The sequence below is a fragment of the Anomaloglossus baeobatrachus genome, chromosome 3, assembly GCF_048569485.1.
Source record: "Anomaloglossus baeobatrachus isolate aAnoBae1 chromosome 3, aAnoBae1.hap1, whole genome shotgun sequence".
Taxonomy (NCBI): Eukaryota; Metazoa; Chordata; class Amphibia; order Anura; family Aromobatidae; genus Anomaloglossus; species Anomaloglossus baeobatrachus.
Window position 1 is genome coordinate 511,762,184 of NC_134355.1, and position 23,286 is coordinate 511,785,469.

General features: G+C 48.7%; 1 protein-coding gene across 3 annotated transcripts in view; it reads left to right on the forward strand.

The window, feature by feature from the left end:
• Nucleotides 1–23,286, forward strand: part of SLC33A1 (solute carrier family 33 member 1) — a 73,963-nt gene that overhangs the window by 19,826 nt on the left and 30,851 nt on the right. For all 3 annotated transcript variants that reach the window (XM_075340714.1, XM_075340713.1, XM_075340715.1), the window contains exon 3: nucleotides 5,255–5,445. In XM_075340714.1, the coding sequence (XP_075196829.1) occupies nucleotides 5,255–5,445 (191 nt within the window). The remainder of the gene's footprint in view (nucleotides 1–5,254; nucleotides 5,446–23,286) is intronic.

A 23,286-nucleotide genomic window follows, 5' to 3' on the forward strand; every position in this document is an offset into this window, starting at 1 on the left:
CAGCGGTGGCAGCAGAGGTGAGAGCGACCATGCCTCTGACACTGCACATTCATTAGCATGTTAGCACGCCCACAGGAGAGTACTTACATACAAAGGGGGCCGACTAGCCAAGGAAAGTAACGCTCTTGTGACTAGTCCCTGACCTCATTAGTATATTATAAAGAATCTTTAGAAATATTTTTTCTAAAGATCTGTTTATCTATGCTACTAGATACAGGGACAGTTAGCCAGGGGTTAGCAATATACAGCCAGAACTGCTTGTGCTTCTCAGTGCATATTTCACCTGACAGGTTCACTTTAAAGTGTTTTCCAATTTCAGAAAACGCCTCTCTCCGGCTGCAGCTTCTTTTAAAAACTGCTTTACTTCTCTTCTCTTCTGCGACTCCGCCGCTGCCCCTGGTGTCAGAACTGCCGGCAATGAAAGACGTCACGACAAAAACAGCGCTGCAGCTAATCGGTGAGCTCAGCGGCTCTACATGAATAGACAAAACAACTCATTGAGCTCGGTCGGCTGCATTTATACCATGATGACGTCCGCTCTGCAGACAATAAAGCTACGTTCCCACAATTAGTTTTCCTTGAGTTCCAGGCGCTGTGTATTTTTTTGCTGTTTTAAAAACGCAACGTCTAAGGCTATGTGCACACAGTGTGTTTTTCTCGGCATTTTTGCGCGTTTTTCGGGTGCGTTTTTGGCCTCAAAACTGCATGACTTTGCTTCCCCAGCAAAGTCTGAGTTTTCATTTTTGCTGTCCCCACACAGCGTTTTTTTTCAGCTGCGTTTTTGTGGTGACCACAAAAGCGCAGCATGTCAATTATTCCCGCGTTTTTCACTGCGCTTTTCATCCATTGAGTGCAATGGGATGTTGAAAGACGCAATGAGAAACGCAAATAGCTGCGTTTTGGTGCGTTTTGGTGCGTTTCTAAGACCAAAAACGCAGCTATAAACGCAGGAGGTGGGTAGTAAAGTGACGTGTACAGGAAGAGGATTCCTTCTGTCAGTATATACAGAAGCGTGAATCCTCCCGGTACCGTCACCGCCACGTCCACCTCCCATCCTGTGCATGTCAGCTGCCGTGCGGCGCCATGTCTGGGCAGGAGGTGGACGCGGCTGAGAAAACAAAAGTTAACAGTAGAAAAAAAAAAAGTTATACTCACCTGTCTGCAGACTCACGGTCCCATGCCCGCTCCCAGATCCTCTCACGGTATCGCCACCCCCGCTCTGGCTGTGTGCAGACGGCCGGGAAAGCTCCGATGGATGCAGGACCTGGCGATGGATCACCTGATGCAGTCACCTGACGCATCAGGTGATCGTAAGTATCGCGGTGACGCGGGCGCCCGGCCGGTATCAGCGGATGCGTCAGGTGACTTCATCCCCGATTACCGGCAGCTGCTGCAGCGATCAGACGGGATCAGACTCCCGCCCCATCGCTCCAGGAGCTGCCGGTAATCAGCACATAAGTGAGTATTTTTTTTTTTATTTTTTTTTGCACCGATGCATCAGCTGATTGTATAATCGGCTTTTATACAATCAGCTGATGTGTGATGGGATTCAGGCACTTGATCCTGACACATCATCTGATCGCTTTGCCTTCCAGCAAACCGATCAGATGATATTGGATCCGGATTGGACGGCGCGGGACCCTGACCCAGGATTACTGCGGAGGGGGGTTCTTTATTTCAATAAAGATGGAGTCACTAATTGTGTTGTGTTTTATTTCTAATAAAAATATTTTTCTGTGTGTTGTTTTTTTTTATCTTTACTAGAAATTCATGGTGGCCATGTCTAATATTGGCGTGACACCATGAATTTCGGGCTTAGGGCCAGCTATACAGCTAGCCCTAACCCCATTATTACCCGGCGAGCCATCCGGCATCAGGGCAGCTGGAAGAGTTGGATACAGCGCCAGAAGATGGCGCTTCTATGAAAGCGCCATTTTCTGGGGTGGCTGCGGGACTGCAATTCACAGCGGGGGTGCCCAGAAAGCATGGGCACCCTGCACTGTGGATTCCAATCCCCAGCTGCCTAGTTGTACCCGGCTGGACTCAAAAATTGGGCGAAGCCCACATCATTTTTTTTTAAAATTATTTCATGAAATTCATGAAATAATTTAAAAAAAAAAGGGCTTCCCTATATTTTTGGTTCCCAGCCGGGTACAAATAGGCAGCTGGGGGTTGGGGGAAGCTCGTACTTGCCTGCTGTACCCGGCTAGCATACAAAAATATGGCGAAGCCCACGTCATTTTTTTTTGTTTGGGGGGGCAAAGAAATCCTGCATACAGTCCTGGAAGGAGGATGCTGAGCCTTGTAGTTCTGCAGCTGCTGTCTGCTCTCCTGCATACACTATTGGATGGAGGATGCTGAGCCTTGTAGTTCTGCAGCTGCTGTCTGCTCTCCTGCATACACTATTGGATGGAGGATGCTGAGCCTTGTAGTTCTGCAGCTGTCTGCTCTTCTGCATACACTAGTGGAGAATGAAGAACACATTGAAGAAGGAAATGACATCAGACCTTTTTTTTTTTTTTTTTGTTCACTGATAAAAAACGCATAAGGACGCAGTGAGCAAAAACGCACCAAAAAAACGCACCAAATCGCGGCAAAACGCGTGCGTTTTTTGCCGCGTTTTTTCGACGCAGGTGCGTTTTTGTGCGTTTTTAGCGGCCAAAAACGCAGCGTCAAAAAAACGCACTGTGTGCACATAGCCTTACAATTCCAGCAAAGTGGATGGATGTATAGAAATCGCCGGCCTCTGGGCTTCTTTCTTACTCAGTGTAATCTGACCTGCGGTGTGCGTATCAAATCCGGAACACGGGTACGCTGAGCTTTTATTGCAGATTTTCCCATAGACTTGCATTAGACGCCTTCTCAGTGTGTTTCCGTTGCAGAAAAGTATTAAAAACACATGTAATCCGCACCTAAATATATCAATAAGTTCTGCCAAAGCCAAATATCAGCAAGTAGAAAAACCAAAGCAGCTTTATTTAAATCATGACATGTTAGAGAGAGACAAAAACACAGTATGTAAAAAAAAAAAAACAAAAAAAAACCCCACACACAATAAAAAAACACAAGTAACCTAATTTAGATTCTGCTACAGCAGATGGTGTGAATGGAGCCTACCAGCGGTGGAGAAGCAGCGCTTGACCTGAGGAAGATGAGTAAAGCCTGCTTTACACGTTACGATTAAGCATATGATATCGTATGCGATGTGACACGCCCCCATCGTATGTGCGGCACGTTCAATTTGTTGACCGTGTCGCACAAACGATTATTTGCCGTCACACGTACTTACCCCTCCATACGACCTTGCTGTGGGTGGCGAACATTCACTTTCTGGAGTGGGAGGGACGTTCGGCGTCACCGCGACGTCACGCGGCAGCCGTCCAATAGAAGCGGAGGGGCGGAGCTGAGCGGGACATAAACATCCCGCCCACCTCCTTCTTTCCGCATTGCCGGCGGGAGCCGCGGGACGTAAGTAAGATCTGTTCATCGTTCCCGGGGTGTCACACACTGCGATGTGTGCTACCTCGGGAACATTGAACAACCTCACATTCAATTTTTAGGAATTGAAAGACGTGCATGCGATCATCGTTTTAACGTTCAATCGCAATCGCATGTAGATCTGTCACACACTGCAATGTACCTTATGATGCCGGATGTGCGTCACTTACGACGTGACCCCGCCGACACATCGTAAGATATATTGTAGCGTGTAAAGCCCGCTTAAGGCCTCATGTCACCTGACCACTGCATTCAATCAGAGAACAGCTGCAGACCACCGATATTTTGTTATAGTGGACGTCCCTAATATTGAGGCTGCAGCTGACTTGTGGCCTCTCTTGTGGGATGATGCAGGCAGTGTTTGGTCACGGGCCAGGAGCTGCACTGCCGACATTGCTGGAATGGCGCCACTGCGTGCAGCGAGTATACAGTGTATTTATTTTCTATTGGACCCTGATGAGATTAGGCAGGGGTCCAATAGTGGAGAATTCCTTAACAAAAATGAAATGGTATACCGATTTGACAACTTAGGGGTACTTACACGCTGCGACATCGCTAACGATTTATCGACGGGGTTTGTGACGCACATCCAGCGTCGTTAGCGACATCATAGCGTGTGACACGTACCAACGACCTTCAATGATCGCAAAAGTGGTAAAAATCGCTGGTGTTGGAGAGGTCGTCAAAACACCAAATATCGTTGTCTGGTGAGTAGCGATGTTGTTTGTCGTTCCTGCGGCAGCACACATCGCTATGTGTGACACCGAAGGAGCAACGAACATCTCCTTACCTGCGTACACCGACAATGAGGAAGGAAGGAGATGGGCGGGATGTTACATCTACTCAACTCCGCCCCTCTGCTTCTATTGGACGGCTGCCGTGTGATGTCGCTGTGATGCCGCACGAACCGCCCCCTTAGAAAGGAGGCGGTTCACAGGCAACAGCGACGTCGCTAGGCAGGTAAGTCCGTGTGACAAGTGTTAGCGATGTTGTGCGCCACGGGCAGCGATTTGCCCATGACGCACAACCGACGGGGCCGGGTACGCTCACTAGCGATATCGATAATGCAGCGTGTAAAGTGGCCTTACTCGTCCTTTCGGCCAATACAGCGAGCTACTACAGTGATACACTGGATTGGAGCTGGGAGTTGACGTGATATCCGCGCTGGACAATGGAATTTATATAATATTAATCACTGTAGACTTTTCTACTTGGCTTATATAGACTAAGAAAGAGAAAGGGTTTGTCTATCATTAGGGACAAAGTGCCTGTGTTTGCGGCTAAAATTCATGTTTGTATTCGGGTTCCATTAAAAATGTTCCGCCGTTTACCTTCTATAGTCTGTGTTGTGCTGTCTATTGCTGGCTGCAGAATGAGCTAACTGAGCCTCTGTCAGTCAGCTTACTATGATGAACTGTATTTTCCGATGATTTATGACCACGGACCAACAGCATAGAATATGCAGGGAAGCAAAGTGGCTTTAAAAGCCAAACGGTGCAACATTTTTTAGTAAACCCACTTGCAAAAATTATTTTTAGCCCTAAATACATATATATCAATAAAAACAAAAATGTCGACCTCCTTTAAGGCGGTATGATGTCAGCATGTATTATACTGTATGACTTTCCATGTATACAGGATACAGGCAGCCCGTCTGCTTCTGACAACACTTCTTGTCCCGTCCTGTGACCGGTCAGTGTTCCTCGTCACAGATGGTAACATGCGCCGATGCTTAATCCTTGTTCTCCTCTCGCAGACTTCTTGTTCTTCTGGGGAGCAGTGTTTCTGGTCACCACAACCTTGGTGGCGGTGCTGAAGAAGGAGCACACAAGCGGCATAGTTAGCCGAGAAGAGACGGAAAGTGTGCAGGAGGCGTACGGCCTACTGCTGAGCATAGTGAGGATGCCGGCTGTGCAGAAGTTCTGCCTCATGATCCTGACCGCCAAAGTGAGTACATGGCACGTGATACATCATTTTATTTCTTTTGTTATTTTAATCATTTTTAAAAAGAGTTGTAAAGCTTTAAAATTACTTGGAGAAAAAAATTGCTCACATGTAATCTGTCGTGTCACACAATTGTTCCCCTCATTAAAACTTAGCGTTGATTGTTTCCTATGGTCAACAGGGATTTGGGCCCTATTCATCAAGGCCAGCATTGGTCACATCAGTCTTGATGAGGGGGTGGACTGCAGTCAGACACTTGTGATTCCTGAAGGTGTGCACAGCTCCTCATGAATCTGGAGCGTCTGACGAGCGGTGTGCGCCTTCATGTGCTACTCCAGACATGTCCCGCCAGTCCGGTACTGGAATGAGAGTCATGGCGTACATAAAGCCCCAGCTCACCAGGAGTAGGCCAGCCTCGGGGTCCTCTCATGTGTCAGAGATGGGAGACACTGATGTAATGACACCAAAATATGTAGAAAAAACTCCAGCACCATCACAGGAATCCAGCCAGGATGATGAATAACAAAGGTCTTCTGTTTTATTAGATCATAATGTTAAAAATACATATAAAATTAAAAAACAGGACCAAAACCTGACACACGGTCCTTACTCTAGGGTCCGAAACAAGTCAGGTTTAGGTCCTGTTTTTTTAATTTTGTATGTATTTTTAACCTTATCATCTAATAAAACAGGAGACCTTTGTTATTCATCATCCTGGCTGGATTCCTGTGATGGTGCTGGAGTTTTTTCTATATATTTTGTATTTTGCTCCCCTGGGGCTCCAGGCCTGGTGATCCTCCGTGCATCAGAGATTCTTGTTCATCTAAGGCAGGGGTGGGGAACCTTTTTTCTGCTGGGGGCCATTTTGAAATTTCTACCAACCTTCGGGGGCCGCACTAAGTTATCAATGTGAAAACGACCCTGCTATATTTGGTCAAACAATTAATTAACTCATCCCTACTGTGGCAGCCAGAATATAACCCCAGCGTCTCCTGTGTTCTGCATGCCCCCCAGCTTCTCCTGTGATGAATATGCCCCAGCGTCTCCTGTGACTTATACATCACATTGGAGAAGCTGGGGCATATACATCACAGGAGACACTGGGGGCACATACATCACACAAGGGGCTGGGCACATGTAAATGCCCCCAGGCCCTCCTGTGATGTAAATGCCCCCAGGCCCTCCTGTGATGTAAATGCCCCCAGGCCCTCCTGTGATGTAAATGCCCCCAGGCCATCCTGTGATGTAAATGCCCCCAGGCCATCCTGTGATGTAAATGCCCCCAGGCCATCCTGTGATGTAAATGCCCCCAGGCCATCCTGTGATGTAAATGCCCCCAGGCCATCCTGTGATGTAAATGCCCCCAGGCCATCCTGTGATGTAAATGCCCCCAGGCCATCCTGTGATGTAAATGCCCCCAGGCCATCCTGTGATGTAAATGCCCCCAGGCCATCCTGTGATGTAAATGCCCCCAGGCCCTCCTGTGATGTAAATGCCCCCAGGCCCTCCTGTGATGTAAATGCCCCCAGGCCCTCCTGTGATGTAAATGCCCCCAGGCCCTCCTGTGATGTAAATGCCCCCAGGCCCTCCTGTGATGTAAATGCCCCCAGGCCCTCCTGTGATGTAAATGCCCCCAGGCCCTCCTGTGATGTAAATGCCCCCAGGCCCTCCTGTGATGTAAATGCCCCCAGGCCCTCCTGTGATGTAAATGCCCCCAGGCGCTCCTGTGATGTATATGCCCCCATCCCCTCTTGTTATGTATATGCCCCAGCTACTCTAATGTGATGTATATGCCCCAGCTTCTCCAATGTGAAGTATAAGTCACAGGAGACGCTGGGGGCATACACAACACAGGAGGGGCTGGGGGCATACACAACACAGGAGGGGCTGGGGGCATACACAACACAGGAGGGGCTGGGGGCATACACAACACAGGAGGGGCACAGACACCACAAGAGGGGCACAGAGCACAGACACCACAAGAGGGGCACAGAGCACAGACACCACAAGAGGGGCACAGAGCACAGACACCACAAGAGGGGCACAGAGCACAGACACCACAAGAGGGGCTGGGGCACAGAGCACAGGCACCACAAGAGGGGCTGGGGCACAGGGCACCACAAGAGGGGCTGGGGCACAGGGCACAGGCACCACAAGAGGGGCTGGGGCACAGAGCACAGGCACCACAAGAGGGGCTGGGGCACAGGCACCACAAGAGGGGCTGGGGCACAGGCACCACAAGAGGGGCTGGGGCACAGGCACCACAAGAGGGGCTGGGGCACAGGCACCACAAGAGGGGCTGGGGCACAGGCACCACAAGAGGGGCTGGGGCACAGGCACCACAAGAGGGGCTGGGGCACAGGCACCACAAGAGGGGCTGGGGCACAGGCACCACAAGAGGGGCTGGGGCACAGAGCACAGGCACCACAAGAGGGGCTGGGGCACAGGCACCACAAGAGGGGCTGGGGCACAGAGCACAGGCACCACAAGAGGGGCTGGGGCACAGAGCACAGGCACAACAAGAGGGGCTGCACACAAACCTGGGGTGATACACAGCATTGGAGGGCACACAGCACTGAGGGTTGCATGCAACTCTGGGGGGAGGAGGTCACAACACACTGGACACAGCAGCGCCGGATTCACAGTACCGGAGAGCAAGCGTTGGACACGCATCTCCGGCGGGCAGAGGTCGGGCGCGCATCTCCGGCGGGCAGAGGTCGGGCGCGCATCTCCGGCGGGCAGAGGTCGGGCGCGCATCTCCGGCGGGCAGAGGTCGGGCGCGCATCTCCGGCGGGCAGAGGTCGGGCGCGCATCTCCGGCGGGCAGAGGGCGGGCACAGAGCTGCAGAGGGAGGGCACGCACCGCTAGAAGCTGTGAAGCTACTGTGGGACGGAAGCTAAACCCGCCCACAAAGTAAGTTCTGAGCTTGCTGACACTTGCCAGTGGGAGACGCATTGGTTCGCACAAGCAGCGTAAGTGTGGATTTAAAGGGCCGGCAGCCCGCAAGATGGCGGTGGCGGTTAGATCGCTGCCGCCCCTGGAAATCTGCCCGGGGCCGCATAAAAGGACATGGCGGGCCGCATACGGCCCGCGGGCCGGAGGTTCCCCATCCCTGATCTAAGGCATACAACAGTAGGCTGAACATTTGTTTTCCCTCTGGTTTTTGACTGATGTAATAACAACAAAAGTTGCAAATTTAGTCACAACTTCGAGTTTGACTTTTCAAACCTTTAATTCTGGCGTGCAAGCTTTGATGAATCAGACCTTCCTGATAAATGAGGCCCATAGTGTGTAGGTAAGCCTTCACATCAATATTCACTGACTAATACACTATATGGCTATGTGCGCATGTGTGCGTATTGCATGCAGTTATGCTGCATTCTGCACCGCAGCGTAACTGCATGCGTCCTGCGTGCCCAGCATAATCTATGAAGATTGTGCATGAGACGTGTGCACGTGGCGTATTACAACGCAGAGATTCGGCTGCTGCCCGGAGCGTGTGTTCTAAGAAGTGACATGTCACTTCTTTCGTGCGCTTTGCATGCTGTCTATAGGGAGAGGCAGCATGCAGAGCGCACAAATTCTGCAGGCACCAAACGCTTCAGATCGGAGCTTTTCAGCTGCGCTCTGACGCAGACCTTTTGTGTGCGGTGCAGTGCACACACGTGCGCACATAGCCTATCTCATATTTTTTGGATTATCAGATGCACTTTTTATCAAGAACAAATCTTGGTGAAACGTGTGTGCATCTTGTAGTCCGGAGGCGATGGCATACCCTCCTCACTGATCTGGGAGCATGAGAAGCTGCTCCTCCCTGATCACTGACAGCACAGCGTGCGCCTCCTGCCGGACACTGACCTCTCTGATCTGTGCGGAGCAAGCACATCATCCCCTCTGCTACAGCGCTGTTCTCTCACATACATACCCTGTTTCCCCGAAAATAAGACACTCTTATATTTTTGTTTTGCCCTGAAAAAAGCACTATGTCTTATTTTCAGGGGGTGTCTTATTCTCAAGGAGACATGGTTGGGGGTAAGTTTACCCCCCACAAAAAGCAGACCCCCCCCCCATCCCAGGATCGTCATACTTACCAGCCCAGGGCGTCTGTATAGCTCCTAGATCCTCCTGTGATCTCCCAGCAGGTGTGCTGCATGCCTCCTCTGCGTCTGGCCGACATCAGATCACACACACACACACACACACACACACACACACACACACACACACACACATACACACATACACATCACTTCTCCCTGTGATCTCCCTGCAGCTGTGCTCCCCTGCGTCTGGCTGACATCAGATCTCACACACACATCAGATCTCACACACACACACACACACACACCCACCCCACGATCCCAGCAGCTGTGCTGCACGCCGTGCTCCTCTGCCTCCTGCCGACACTCACAGATCCGATCGCTTACGTTCACACACAGTCACACATCAGACAGTGTACATGCACACATCTGATTGCATACACTCACACACACACCCCACTTCTCCCTGTGCCCACCGGTGGGCGGTCCCAGCAGCTGTGCTGCACGCCGTGCTCCTCTGCCGACACTCACAGATCCGATCGCATACACTCACACACACACACACACACACACACACACTCACACACATCCGATCGCATACACTCACACACACACACTGACGATATCGCACATACGCGCTCACACAATCACAACATCCGGAGATACCACATGCTTCCGGCCATGTGATCCTCCGGCAGGTCCTGAAAGGTCACTGCACGCACAGTAACGCCGCCGAGAAGTAAGCGATATCACTGGATGTTGTGAGTGTGTGGATGCGATCTGATGTGTGTGTCTGTTCTTGTGTGTGCGTCTATTCCGCCGCTGCAGGGCCTTGATCCGCTCACCTGCTCCCGGTCGGCTTCTGGTGAGTATGATTGTGGGGTCTTCTTTCTTCTGTCTTCTCTCTTCTGGGGGTGCCCGCTGCCTATCATGAAGTGTCCTGCAGTGTCTTTAACTCTTTCACCGCTGCATGACACTTCATTATTGACCGCAGCTATGTCTTATTTTCAGGGGATGTCTTATATTAAAGCATCCCTGAAAACTTCTGCTATGTCTTATTTTCGGGGGACGTCTTATTTTCGGGGAAACACGGTACTCTAGTCGGGTCCCTCCCGTATCCTCCTCATCCTCCACCCAGGTCTGTTAGGGAATGTGCAGAGCAAACGGTGGGGCTGCTGCATAGAGAGACACAGTAAACAGTCATTTTGCATCAGTGAAAGACGTATCCAAACCTTCATGCAAAGATGTCACCCAATCGCCTGAGCATAAAGCCGTAGAAGAGGCTGTAGTAGTGTTTGTATACTTACATTAACCCCTACACCTCCTTTTTAAATCTCCATTCAAGCATTGCAGTTTAACACTAGAACTACTGAGGTAGTCATTTTGACTACTTTGCACCTTGTATTTCTATATAGGTGTCACGAGTCCAGTAGTTCTAGTGTTAAATAAAATACTGACTATTCTTTTAAAATCCTGTAGGGCTTGTCCACACGATACATTTTTGCTGCGTTTTTTATCACACCTTTTTACCACTAAACAAAAAAGCATTTTAGGCTATGTGCGCACGTTGTGTAGTGTCCATGCTGAAAAATCTGCATTGATTTGGCAGTGCATGTGCTCTTCAAATCGCTGCAGAAACACTATGTAATGGATGCAGTGTGTCTGCAGAATAGATGCCGATTTCATGTGCTCGGGATGCTGCCTCTCCCATAGACAGTGGGAGCAGCATCCAAAGCGCACGGAATAAGTGACATGTTGCTTTTTTGAGCGCAGCGATTTGGATCAAAATTTCAGCATGCCAATCACTGCGCTCTCAAACGCAACGTGCAGATGGATTATGCACAATCTGCATAGATTGTGCTGGGGACACGGGTAGCATGCATTTACGTTGCAGTGCAATATATGCAGCATAAACACATGAAATTATCCAACGTGCGCACATAGCCTTACTGTTCCAACAAAGTGAATAAGATTACTGAACTCTTGGGATATGTGCCACACTGCTTTATTATGTGCTTCTTGCAGCAGAAAAAACACACTTCTTTATTGCGTTTGCATGTTTTTTCATATACATTTTTTTTCCTGCTTGTTGTGCTTTTTTTATTTTAATCATGGCAATCGCAGGCGTTCCTGCGCTGTACCCCCCGCTATCGCTGCTGGGTCTCAGGCTGATGTTACAGCCTTTTTCCTTTTATTGATTAAAATAAGCAAAGAAATAAAAATGCATAAAAAGAACACCATGTCTGCACATAGCCTTATGCTCATTCTGTGTATATATATATATATATATATATATATATTTTTTTTTTTTTCTCCCAGATTTGAACCTTCAAAGCGTTTTTTAAATCTACAGCATTTTAACACTCCTTTAGTGTTGTTGCTCACTCAATGGATGGGGGAAAAAAAAATCGTAATTATATAAGTATCATCATTATTTTGTGCATATTTTACAGTGTCTTTCCTGCAAAGTCCCTGGGAGAAATATCTGTCACAATATCTCAACGTGTGCACACAGTCTAAGGGGCCCTTTGCACACTACGACATCGCAAGCCGATGCTGCGATGCCGAGCGCGATTGTCCCCGCCCCCGTCGCAGCTGCGATATCATGGTGATAGCTGCTGTAGCGAACATTATCGCTACGGCAGCTTCACATGCAATTACCTGCCCTGCGACGTTGCTCTGGCCGGCGAACCGCCTCCTTCCTAAGGTGGCGGGTCGTGCGGCGTCATAGCGGCGTCACACGGCAGGCGGCCAATAGAAGCGGAGGGGCAGAGATGAGCGGGACGTAAACATCCCACCCACCTCCTTCCTTCCTCATTGCAGCCGGGACGCAGGTTGGAGATGTTCCTCGCTCCTGCGACTTCACACACAGCGATGTGTGCTGCCGCAGGAACGAGGAACAACATCGTACCATCAGTCTTTCCCAATTCATGGAAATGACCGACGCTACACCAGTGATACGATTACGACGCTTTTGCGCTCGTTAATCGTATAAAAAATGCTTTACACACTACGATGTCGAGAGCGACGCCGGATGTGCGTCACTTTCGATTTGACCCCACAAAAATCGCACCTGCGATGTCGTAGTGTTCAAAGGGCCCCTTAGTCTTACTACTTCTTAGAACATCGCAGTAGTTATATTCCATATTAATTAATGTTTTCATTTATCTAAACCAGAGTGCGTCCTACCATCCAATGCATCTTATCTGAACACTATAGTACTTATCAGAAGGTATGTTAAGGCCCCTTTACACACTGCTATGGGGAGATAAGGTATACACACCAGTGACTGTGTAAGGCGAATACATGAAATAGCAGAAACTGCTGTGTGAATACTGACTTGAAAAATCCAATAGCTATATGCAAGAGTGAAAATGTGAAAAATGGAACCTGCATTACTGCCATGAACATATAAATCAAGAGAAATTTAGCTACTGAATTGATCAATGCAATAGAGCCCCAACACTACACCAAAGTATTTCTCTACGTTGGGGTCCCTAGCTTGTGTGTGTCCTCTCATGCAGTTAAAAAACCTACCGTGTATGGGAAGCTGAGACCCAGGCTATTTATGCGTATGATATGGATTGGCAATAGGTGTGATTGGGGAGGGTTCACAAACGAAAAAATACTAACAAATAGGAATAACGTTTAGAACACCATTCTAAGTCCGAACTGGGTGCAAAACCTAAAAAAAATCACTATGGGGAGATAAGGTATGCACACCAGTGACTATGTAAGGGGAATACATGAAATAGCAGAAACTGCTGTGTGAATACTGACTTGAAAAATCCAATAGCTATATCTAAGAATGAAATGTGAAAAATGGAATCTGCATTACTGCCATGAACATATGAATCAAGAGAAATTTAGCTACTGAATTGATCAATGCAATAGAGCCCCAACACTACACCTTTTTTTCCTTTACACACTGCAACATCGCTAGCGACATCGCTGTAACTTCACCGGTTTTGTGATGTAATAGCGACCTCCCCAGCGACATTGCATTGTGTGACACACATCAGCGACCTGGCCCCCACTGTGAGGTCGCTGATGGCTACAAGTTGTTCAGGACCATTTTTTGGTCCATTGTTTCCCGCTGTGCAGCACGCATCGCTGTGTTTGACAGCGGGGACCAACGAGCACCGACTCTGTGTAAGTGGTGTACGCTGGTAACCAGGGTAAATATCGGGTAACCAAGCAAAGTGCTTTGCTTGGTTACCCGATATTTACCCTGGTTACCAAGCGCAGCATCGTTACACTGGTCGCTGGTGAGATCTGCCTGTTTGATAGCTCACCAGCGACCATGTAGAGAATTTCCAGCAATCAAGGCCAGGTCGGATCGCTGGTGGGATCGCTAGAAAGTCTAAAGGGTGCTTTACACGCCATGACATCGCTACTGATATATCGTCGGAGTCACGTCGTTAGTGACGCACATCCGGCGCCGGTAGCGACATCGCAGCGTGTGACACAAAGGAGCGACTATCAACAATCGCAAAATCGTTCAAAAACTGTGATCGTTGACACGTCACTCCTTTCCTTAATATTGCTGCTGCCATCGGTACGATGTGGTTCGTCGTTCCTGTGGCATCACACTTCGCTATGTGTGACACCGCAGGAACGACGAACATCTCCTTACCTGCCTCCATCGGCAATAAGGAAGGAAGGAAGGAGGTGGGCGGGATGTTACGTCCCGCTCATCTCCGCCTCTCCGCTTCTTTTGGCCGGCCGCTTAGTGACGCCACAGTGATGTCGCTATGACGCCGAATACACCTCCCCCTTGAGGGAGGGATTGTTCGGCGGTCACAGCGACGTTGCTGACAAGGTATGTTCGTGTGACGCTGCCGTAGCGATAATGTTCGCTACGGCAGCGAGCACCAAATGTCGCACGAGCGACGGGGGCGAGAGCTATCGCGCTCGACATCGCTAACAATCGCTAGCGATGTCCCAGCGTGTAAAGCACCCTTAAGTGCCTAAAGGGGCCTTAAAACATAGGTTTACAAGTATCTTGGCGTACAATGGCACTATTCCCACAGTCCCAAGATAGTGTGCATTTAATTAAAGGGGCCAGGAGTACAAAGACGGAGTACAGTGCTGGCCAAAAGTATTGGCACCCCTGCAATTCTGTCAGATAATACTCAGTTTCTTCCTGAAAATGGTTGCAGTCACAAATTTTTTGGTATTATTATCTTCATTTATTTTGTCTTAAATGAAAAAAAATTGTCATAAAGCCAAATTGGATATAATTCCACACCAAACATAAAAGGGGGTGGACAAAAGTATTGGCACTGTTTGAGACCCGCAACACAGATCCATTTAATTTGTACGTGTGCGGTACGTATTTGCACCTACCGGAGACACGTACACACGGAGACCCATGTTATTCAATGGTAGATGGCACACACACGTAAAATCACACGGAACGTGTGTCCGTGTGGTAAGTACGTGTGTGCGCTTTTCTAAACGGACGACATGTCCGTTTTTGGCCGGCAGCACGCAGGCACGGACCCACTTTAGTCTATGGGTCCGTGCCTGCACGTACCGCACACGGAGTATGTCCGTGTTCACGTTTCGTGCGTGTGCGTTTTTACACTAGCGATCTTATTTTTTGTTTTTTTTAAATTAAAGTCAGTATACTTACCTTTTTTTCTGCTGTTCTCAGTCATACTTACATTGGCGCTTGGTTTTTTTCTTCCCCCGGCTCATACCGCTCTCCGATCACCAGCGCAGCGAGGAACAGCTGTACAGAGAATACGCGGCAACAATTACTTTGAATATGCCGGCTGCTCATTAATTAATCTCGTATTCCCTGCTTTCCCCACCCACAGACACCTGTGATTGGTTGCCGTTAGACACGCCCCCCACGCTGAGTGACAGCTGTCTCACTGCACCCAATCACAGCAGCCGGTGGGCGTGTCTATACTGTGCAGTAAAATAAATAATTAAAAAAAACGGCGTGCGGTCCCACACCAATTTTAATACCAGCCAGATAAAGCCATATGGCTGAAGGCTGGTATTCTCAGGATGGGGAGCCCCACGTTATGGGGAGCCCCCCAGCCTAACAATATCAGTCAGCAGCCGCCCAGAATTGCCGCATACATTATATGCGACAGTTCTGGGACTGTACCCGGCTCTTCCCCATTTGCCCTGGTGCGTTGGCAAATCGGGGTAATAAGGAGTTTTTGGCAGCCCATAGCTGCCAATAAGTCCTAGATTAATCATGTCAGGCGTCTCCCCGAGAAACCTTCCATGATTAATCTGTAAATTACAGTAAATAAACACACACACCCGAACAATCCTATATTAGAAAAAAAACCACAAACATATACCCTGGTTCACCACTTTAATAAGCCCGAAAAAGCCCTCCATGTCCGGCGTACTCCAGGAGGGTCCAGCTTCGCTTCCAGCTGTGTTGCATGAAGGTGACCAGAGCTGCAGAAGACACAGTCGCTCCTGTCACCTCCACGCAGCTACTGAAGGGAATAGTGCGATCAGCTGTATTCAACGTTAGCCGCGAGTAACCTCAGTGACAGCTCAGCTGATCGCGCTATTCCCTTCATTAGCTGCGTGGAGCTGACAGGAGCGGCGGTTTCTTCTGCTGCTCCGGTCACCTTCAAGCAGCACAGCTGGAAGCGACGCTGGACCATCCTGGAGTACGCCGGACATGGAGGGCTTTTTCGGGCTTATTAAAGTGGTGAACCAGGGTATATGTCTGTGTTTTTTTTTCTAATAAAGGATTGTTCGGGGGTGTGTGTTTATTTACTGTAATTTACAGATAAATCATGGAAGGAATCTCGGGGAGACGCCTGACATGATTAATCTAGGACTTATTGGCAGCTATGGGCTGCCAAAAACTCCTTATTACCCCGATTTGCCAACGCACCAGGGCACATGGGGAAGAGCCGGGTACAGTCCCAGAACTGTCGCATATAATGTATGCGGCAATTCTGGGCGGCTGCTGACTGATATTGTTAGGCTGGGGGGCTCCCCATAACGTGGGGCTCCCCATCCTGAGAATACCAGCCTTCAGCCGTATGGCTTTATCTGGCTGGTATTAAAATTGTGGGGGACCGCACGCCGTTTTTTTTAATTATTTATTTATTTTACTGCACAGTATAGACACGCCCACCGGCTGCTGTGATTGGGTGCAGTGAGACAGCTGTCACTCAGCGTGGGGGGCGTGTCTGACTGCAACCAATCACAGGCGTCTGTGGGTGGGGAAAGCAGGGAATACGAGATTGATTGATTGAGCGGCCGGCATATTCAAAGTAATTGCCGCGTATTCTCTGCACAGCTGTTCCTCGCCGCGCTGGTGATCGGGGAGCGGTAAGTATGAGAGAGGGCTGCTCACTTCAGTCACTCGGGGGATTAGCGGTCACTGGTGAATCCTTCCCAGGTGACCGCTAATCAGTACACGGCACACAGACAGAGCCGCGGCATGACAATGAAGTCGGGTGAAGTTCACCCGAGTTCATTCTCATCGCGCAACTCTGTCTGCTGTCAGCCGACATGTATCAACGACATTATGCAACACACAAACGGACATTCCACACGGACATTCCACGTACACATACACGGGCATTTTAGACACAAACATGGACATTTTACACGTACACACGGCTCGCATACGCCATCACACGGATGCCATACGTACCGGAGAAACGCCCCAAAAAACGGAACACGGACCCGAAAAACGGACCGTGTCACACGGACGTTTTTTTTGCGGAAGTGTGTTTTAGGCCTGAAAAATCATGTGATACTTCTCTAATTTGTGTAATTAACAGCACCTGTAACTTACCTGTGGCACCTAACAGGTGTTGGCAATAACTAAATCACACTTGCAGCCAGTTGACATGGATTAAAGTTGACTCAACTTCTGTCCTGTGTCCTTGTGTGTACCACATTGAGCATGGAGAAAAGAAAGAAGACCAAAGAACTGTCTGAGGACTTGGGAATCCAAATTGTGAGGAAGCATGAGCAATCTCAAGGCTACAAGTCCATCTCCAAAGACCTGAAAGTTCCTGTATCTACGGTGCGCAGTGTCATCAAGAAGTTTAAAGCCCATGGCACTGTGGCTAACCTCCCTAGATGTGGAAGGAAAAGAAAAATTGACGAGAGATTTCAATGCAAAATTGTGCTGATGGTGGATAAAGAACCTCGACTAACATCCAAACAAGTTCAAGCTACCCTGCAGTCCAAGGGTACAACAGTGTCAACCCGTACTATCTGTCGGCGTCTGAATGAAAAGGGACTGCATGGTAGGATACCCAGGAAGACCCCATTTCTTACCCCGAGACATAAAAAAGCCAGGCTGGAGTTTGCCAAAACTTACCTGAGAAAGCCTAAAACGTTTTGGAAGAATGTTCTCTGGTCAGATGAGACAAAAGTAGAGCTTTTTGGGAAAAGCCATCAACATAGAGTTTACAGGAAAAAAAAAGGCATTCAAAGAAAAGAACACTGTCCCTACAGTCAAACATGGCGGAGGTTCCCTGATGTTTTGGGGTTGCTTTGCTGACTCTGGCACTGGACTGCTTGACCGTGTGCATGGCATTATGAAGTCTGAAGACTACCAACAAATTTTGCAGCATAATGTAGGGTCCAGTGTGAGAAAGCTGGGTCTTCCTCAGAGGTCATGGGTCTTCCAGCAGGACAATGACCCAAAACACACTTCAAAAAGCACTAGAAAAGGGTTTGATAGAAAGCACTGGAGACTACTAAAGTGGCCAGCAATGAGTCCAGACCTGAATGCCATAGAACACCTGTGGGGAGATCTCAAAATGGCAGTTTGGAGAAGGCACCCTTCAAATCTCAGGGACCTGGAGCAGTTTGCCAAAGAAGAATGGTCTAAAATTCCAGCAGAGCATTGAAAGAAACTCATTGATGGTTACCAGAAGCGGTTGTTCGCAGTTATTTTGGCTAAAGGTTGTGTAACCGAGTATAAGGCTAAGGGTGCCAATACTTTTGCCTGGCCCATTTTTGGAGTTGTGTGAAATGATCAATGATTTGATTTTTGTTTCATTCTCTTTTGTGTTTTTTCATTGCAAGCAAAATAAATGAAGTTAATACCAAAGAATTTGTGATTGCAATCATTTTCAAGAAGAAACTGAGTATTATCTGACAGAATTGCAGGGGTGCCAATACTTTTGGCTAGCACTTTAACAATGTATATTGTGTAATTCTGCTGTGACCTGGCCCATCTATGTTGTATCCTATACTTATTATTGTTGTTTTTCATACAATATAGGGGAGTATCTGGCACAATCCTGTCTGATAAGGGTAAAATAAACTTTTTGCTGTGATAGCTTTATTAGAGTTTGTTCATTGATAGCTTTATCAGAGCTAAAAATGCTTCTGTAAAGCATGGGTCCCTCTAGTCCAGAAATCTGGTATTTGTCTATGGATGAAGAAGATTGTAGGATGGTTGTTGTATATACCAATTTGATATAGCTGCCCCCCCCACCCCCACCCGACTTGGCTCACACACAAATCTTATAATACTGGGTTCTGATGGGTAACATTGGTTAAAATGATGTGTGCCAGTGACAACCGGAAACAATAGTGGCTAGGTCAACAGGATCACAAGGAGCAAAAAACACTATCAAGTCTTTTTGTAGGCTAGCCATCATGTTTAGCATCTACGTTTAGCCTTTTGGCCTTTGGCTGATGTGCATCAGCACACTGATTAAATAAAACCATAACCTAGTATTGTGGTCTATTCCATTCAACCGTAACCAGTAAATAAGTAGCATAAACCTATATTGCAGAGTCAAACTGCCCAATCTGTCAGCAGAGACCCCACTATTTAAAGGGAACCGGTCACCAGATGCTCATAATACTTACCTAATGGTCGGTGTGGAGCAGACTAGTCAGATGGGAGTCTCCGTTCTCGGGGTTCCGCACCTCCTCTTTTTGCCATCTTTGTTCTCCTTCTGAAGCTAGTGTGGATGACGCGTTCTAGCTGACGGTGAGATCCTGCGCAGGCGCACTACAATACTTTGATCTGCCCTGCACGTCAATGGAACAACGCTGGAATATCTTGTACATTGCAGGCAAGTACAAACCAATCTGCAAGCTGCTCTAAGCTCTGACGAGGCTGCACAGCTTCATCAAACAGCTGATCAGAAGGGGGGTGCCGATAGTCAGACCCTCACTGATCTAATACTGATCTAATACTGATCCTTTTAAATGGAGGCCATAAATGTGAGGAACAGAACCCAACTTGGTCTGGATTCACACATGCAGTTTTTGATGCTGTTTTTTTTATTTTAGGCTATGTGCGCACGTTGCGCAAATACATGCAGTTACGCTGCGCTTTGTAGCGCAGCGTAACTGCATGCGTCCTGCGTCCCCTGCACAGTCTATGGAGATTGTGCAGGGGCCGTGCGCACGTGGCGTTTTAGAGCGCAGCGCTTCGGCTACTGCCGAAGTGCTGCGTAAAAAGAAGTGACATGCCACTTCTTCCGTGCGCTTTGCCGGCAGCTCCTGCTCTGTCTATGGCAGGAGCTGCAGGCAGAGCGCATGGAATCGGCGCTCACTACGGACATTTCTGCAGCGATTTAAAGCGCACATGTGCCCTTCAGATCGCTGCAGAAATTTCTGCAGTGAACTGTATGCAACGTGCGCACATAGCCTTAGAGGATTAGTGACGTAAAAAGACTTGTCCTCTTTTCTGTCCTCTCTTGTGTTTGGTGGGAATCCTGCCATGAAGCGATCCTGTGTACAGCAGATGTCCACCCTGACCAGTTCTATAGTCCAGGCCCAGTAATGGTATTTGCTCGGTGGATACTCTGTGTACAGTCTGCAGCAGGATTTGTTTGCTCACCTTCCTGTGATGGATGATTGCTTAGACACTACTTCTTATGCCGACCATAGACGCCAACTAAACTGGAGAAGCAAATAAGAGTACATAGTATTAATGTGTCCGCAGGAGTGGATTTCCTCCAATTCCTTATCAGTTGGTTTGTAAGGAAACTGTCAGCCGGATCATTCTGCTCTGACCATGCTCATAGCGTCCCTAATTACCCCTAGCTATGTTTTACTATGATGTGCAATTTTTTTTTATTTTTTTTAACAAAACCATATTTTTAAAAAAAATGCCTGACTTGTAGAGGTAACTACAATTCTGGTTACAAATACGGCACTCCTTATAAACCTTGTTGGTGCTCAGATAGGGTCCAACTCCATAAACAATTAAGTAAAGCCTGCTTTACACGTTGCAATTTCGCATACGATATCGTATGCGATTTGCAACGCCCCCATCGTATGTGCGGCATGTTCAATTTGTTGAACGTGTCACACAAACGATTAACCCCCGTCACACATACTTACCCGTCCATACGACCGATGTGGGCGGCGAACATCCACTTCCTGGAGTGGGAGGGACATTCGGCGTCACATCGACGTCACGCGGCAGCCGGCCAATAGAAGCGGAGGGGCGGAGCTGCGATGTGTGCTACCCTGGGTACGATGAACAACCTGATGTTCAATTTATGAGGAATGAATGATGTGTATGCGATGAACGTTTTACCGTTCAATCGCACGTACCTGTCACACACTGCAATGTACATTACGATGCCGGATGTGCGTCACTTACGACGTGACCCCGCCGACACATTGTAAGATATATTGCAGCGTGTAAAGCGGTCTTAAGATCCGGCACTCAAACTTGTAGAATTTGCAAAAAGAAAAATCTTTTATTATTTTTTTATTTTATTTTTTTGACAGGCGTAGTATTCTGTGTGACAATCAATATACAATATAACGTTTCGGTCATATGTGACCTTCTTCACATTACTGATAAGCATGCTATTCTGATATGCTGCCACTCAGGTCCTCTTTACGCATACCAAAGAGGACCTGAGTGGCAGCATATCAGAATAGCATGCTTATCAGTGGAGAGACCCTTGACACAGGCAGCCTGTGTGAAATAATGTGAAGAAGGTCACATATGACCGAAACGTTATATTGAATATTGATTGTCACACAGAATACTACGCCTGTCAAAAAAATAATAAAAATGTTTCTTTCTTCATCGTTCCTTATGGGAGACCCAGACCATGGGTGTATAGCTTCTGCCTCCGGAGGACACACAAAGTACTACACTAAAAAGTGTAGCTCCTCCCTCCGAGCATATACACCCCCTGGATGACCACATCTAGCCAGTTCAATGCTTTGTGTTCAGGAGGTCACACACACATGCATTCTCATCTGATTTTTGATTTCAAAGAGTTGGAAGAAAAGCGGGTCCAAGCTGGACTCCCGGCATGTCCCTTCTCACCCCACTGTGTCGGCGGTGCTGTTAAGGTTGATTTACAAGGCTGGAGCCTTACATGCCGCGCTCCTTCACCATCCCTCGGGCTCTGGCTTGAAGTGGGAGCCATCACGGTTCTCTCTGCTTTGCAGGAGACCGGTCTCCATCCGCAGCCCTTTCAGGACCCTGCCGGACGGAGCGCTCACCCCTCAGGGACCTGGCCCTGCGTCTCATAAGCTAAGTATTGAGACGTTATTGAAGGGTCCCTTGTGCATTTATTGTGGGGAGAGTGTGTTATGTCACTGTGCTGTGATTTCCGGCTGGTTCTCTGGTTTTCTCCTGAGAACCGCGCCGAGGGTGCCTGCTCGTCGGCCGCTTGAGAAAATTTAGGCCCCGGCTTCGGCTGCGGCCTAGTTTCGTTTTCACTGCCCCTGCATGTCAGTCATGCAGGGGGACAGTGCGGCGCCGCCCACCGGCCGTTCAGCTCAGGGGAGGACACTCCTCTCTGAGGAGATGTTTGCCTCCCCTGTATTTCTCCTTGGCCCTCCGGTTCCCGCTCTTGGACTAAACCCCGCCCCCCCTCCTCACTCCGGCGCCATTTTATCAGCGTTTACACACTGATCGGCGCTGGCTGCTGCAGCTCTGCATCTGTCTGGGGGTCCAAGCTGTGGAATCCGGAGGGCACACAGAACGGTCTGGTAAGCCACAACCTCTGGTTGTGGACTTTATTATACACTCTCTGGGGGTCATTCTGAAGGAGTGTGTTCTTTACTGCAGAGCCTCCACCTCAGCAGCATGTCTCTCACTAGGAGCAAGGCTGCAAGGCTTTACTCTATATGCACTGCATGTCAGCTCATACTGCCTGAACCGAGCACATATCCACATTGTGATGCCTGCTCTAACATGGTGGTGCCTCAGCCTGGAGTCTCCCCAGGGGTCCCTCTGGCTGCTCCAGCCCCGGTGGCTGAACCCCTGGCTTGGGTAGCATCGTTTTCTAAAGCTATCTCCCAGTCCTTTGCCGACTCCATGGGACAGCTGTCCCGGACTCTGCTGACCATGCATCAGCCCCCTTCTCAGGGTGCCTCTGCTGCTCCGACTCGCTCTGCAGAGCTCACAGAGGATTTTTCATCTGTTCCCGGACCCCGTCCTCCTAAACGGAGACGCAGGGACTCTTCTCCTTCCTCGTCCCACGGCTCTGATTCACGAGCTGAATTGCAGGGCGAGGAGGATGCCTTTACTGTGGGCTCGGACGCTACCTCTATGTACCCCATTGATCTATCTGAAGGGGATGCGGATGTCAGTGACTTGATTGCGTCCATTAATTCCGTACTGGACCTCAATCCACCAGTGTCAGAGGAACAAGCCTCTCTGGTAGAAAAACACCAGTTTACCTCACCTAAGAGAGCAAGGAGTATGTTTTTTAACCACTCCAGTTTTCAGGCCACTGTGACCAAGCCCAGGGCCTGTCCTGACAAACTCTTCCCAAAGCGTAGTTCTGATGAACGTTTTCCCTTTCCACCAGAGGTGGTCAAGGAGTGGGCTCATTCACCAAAGGTA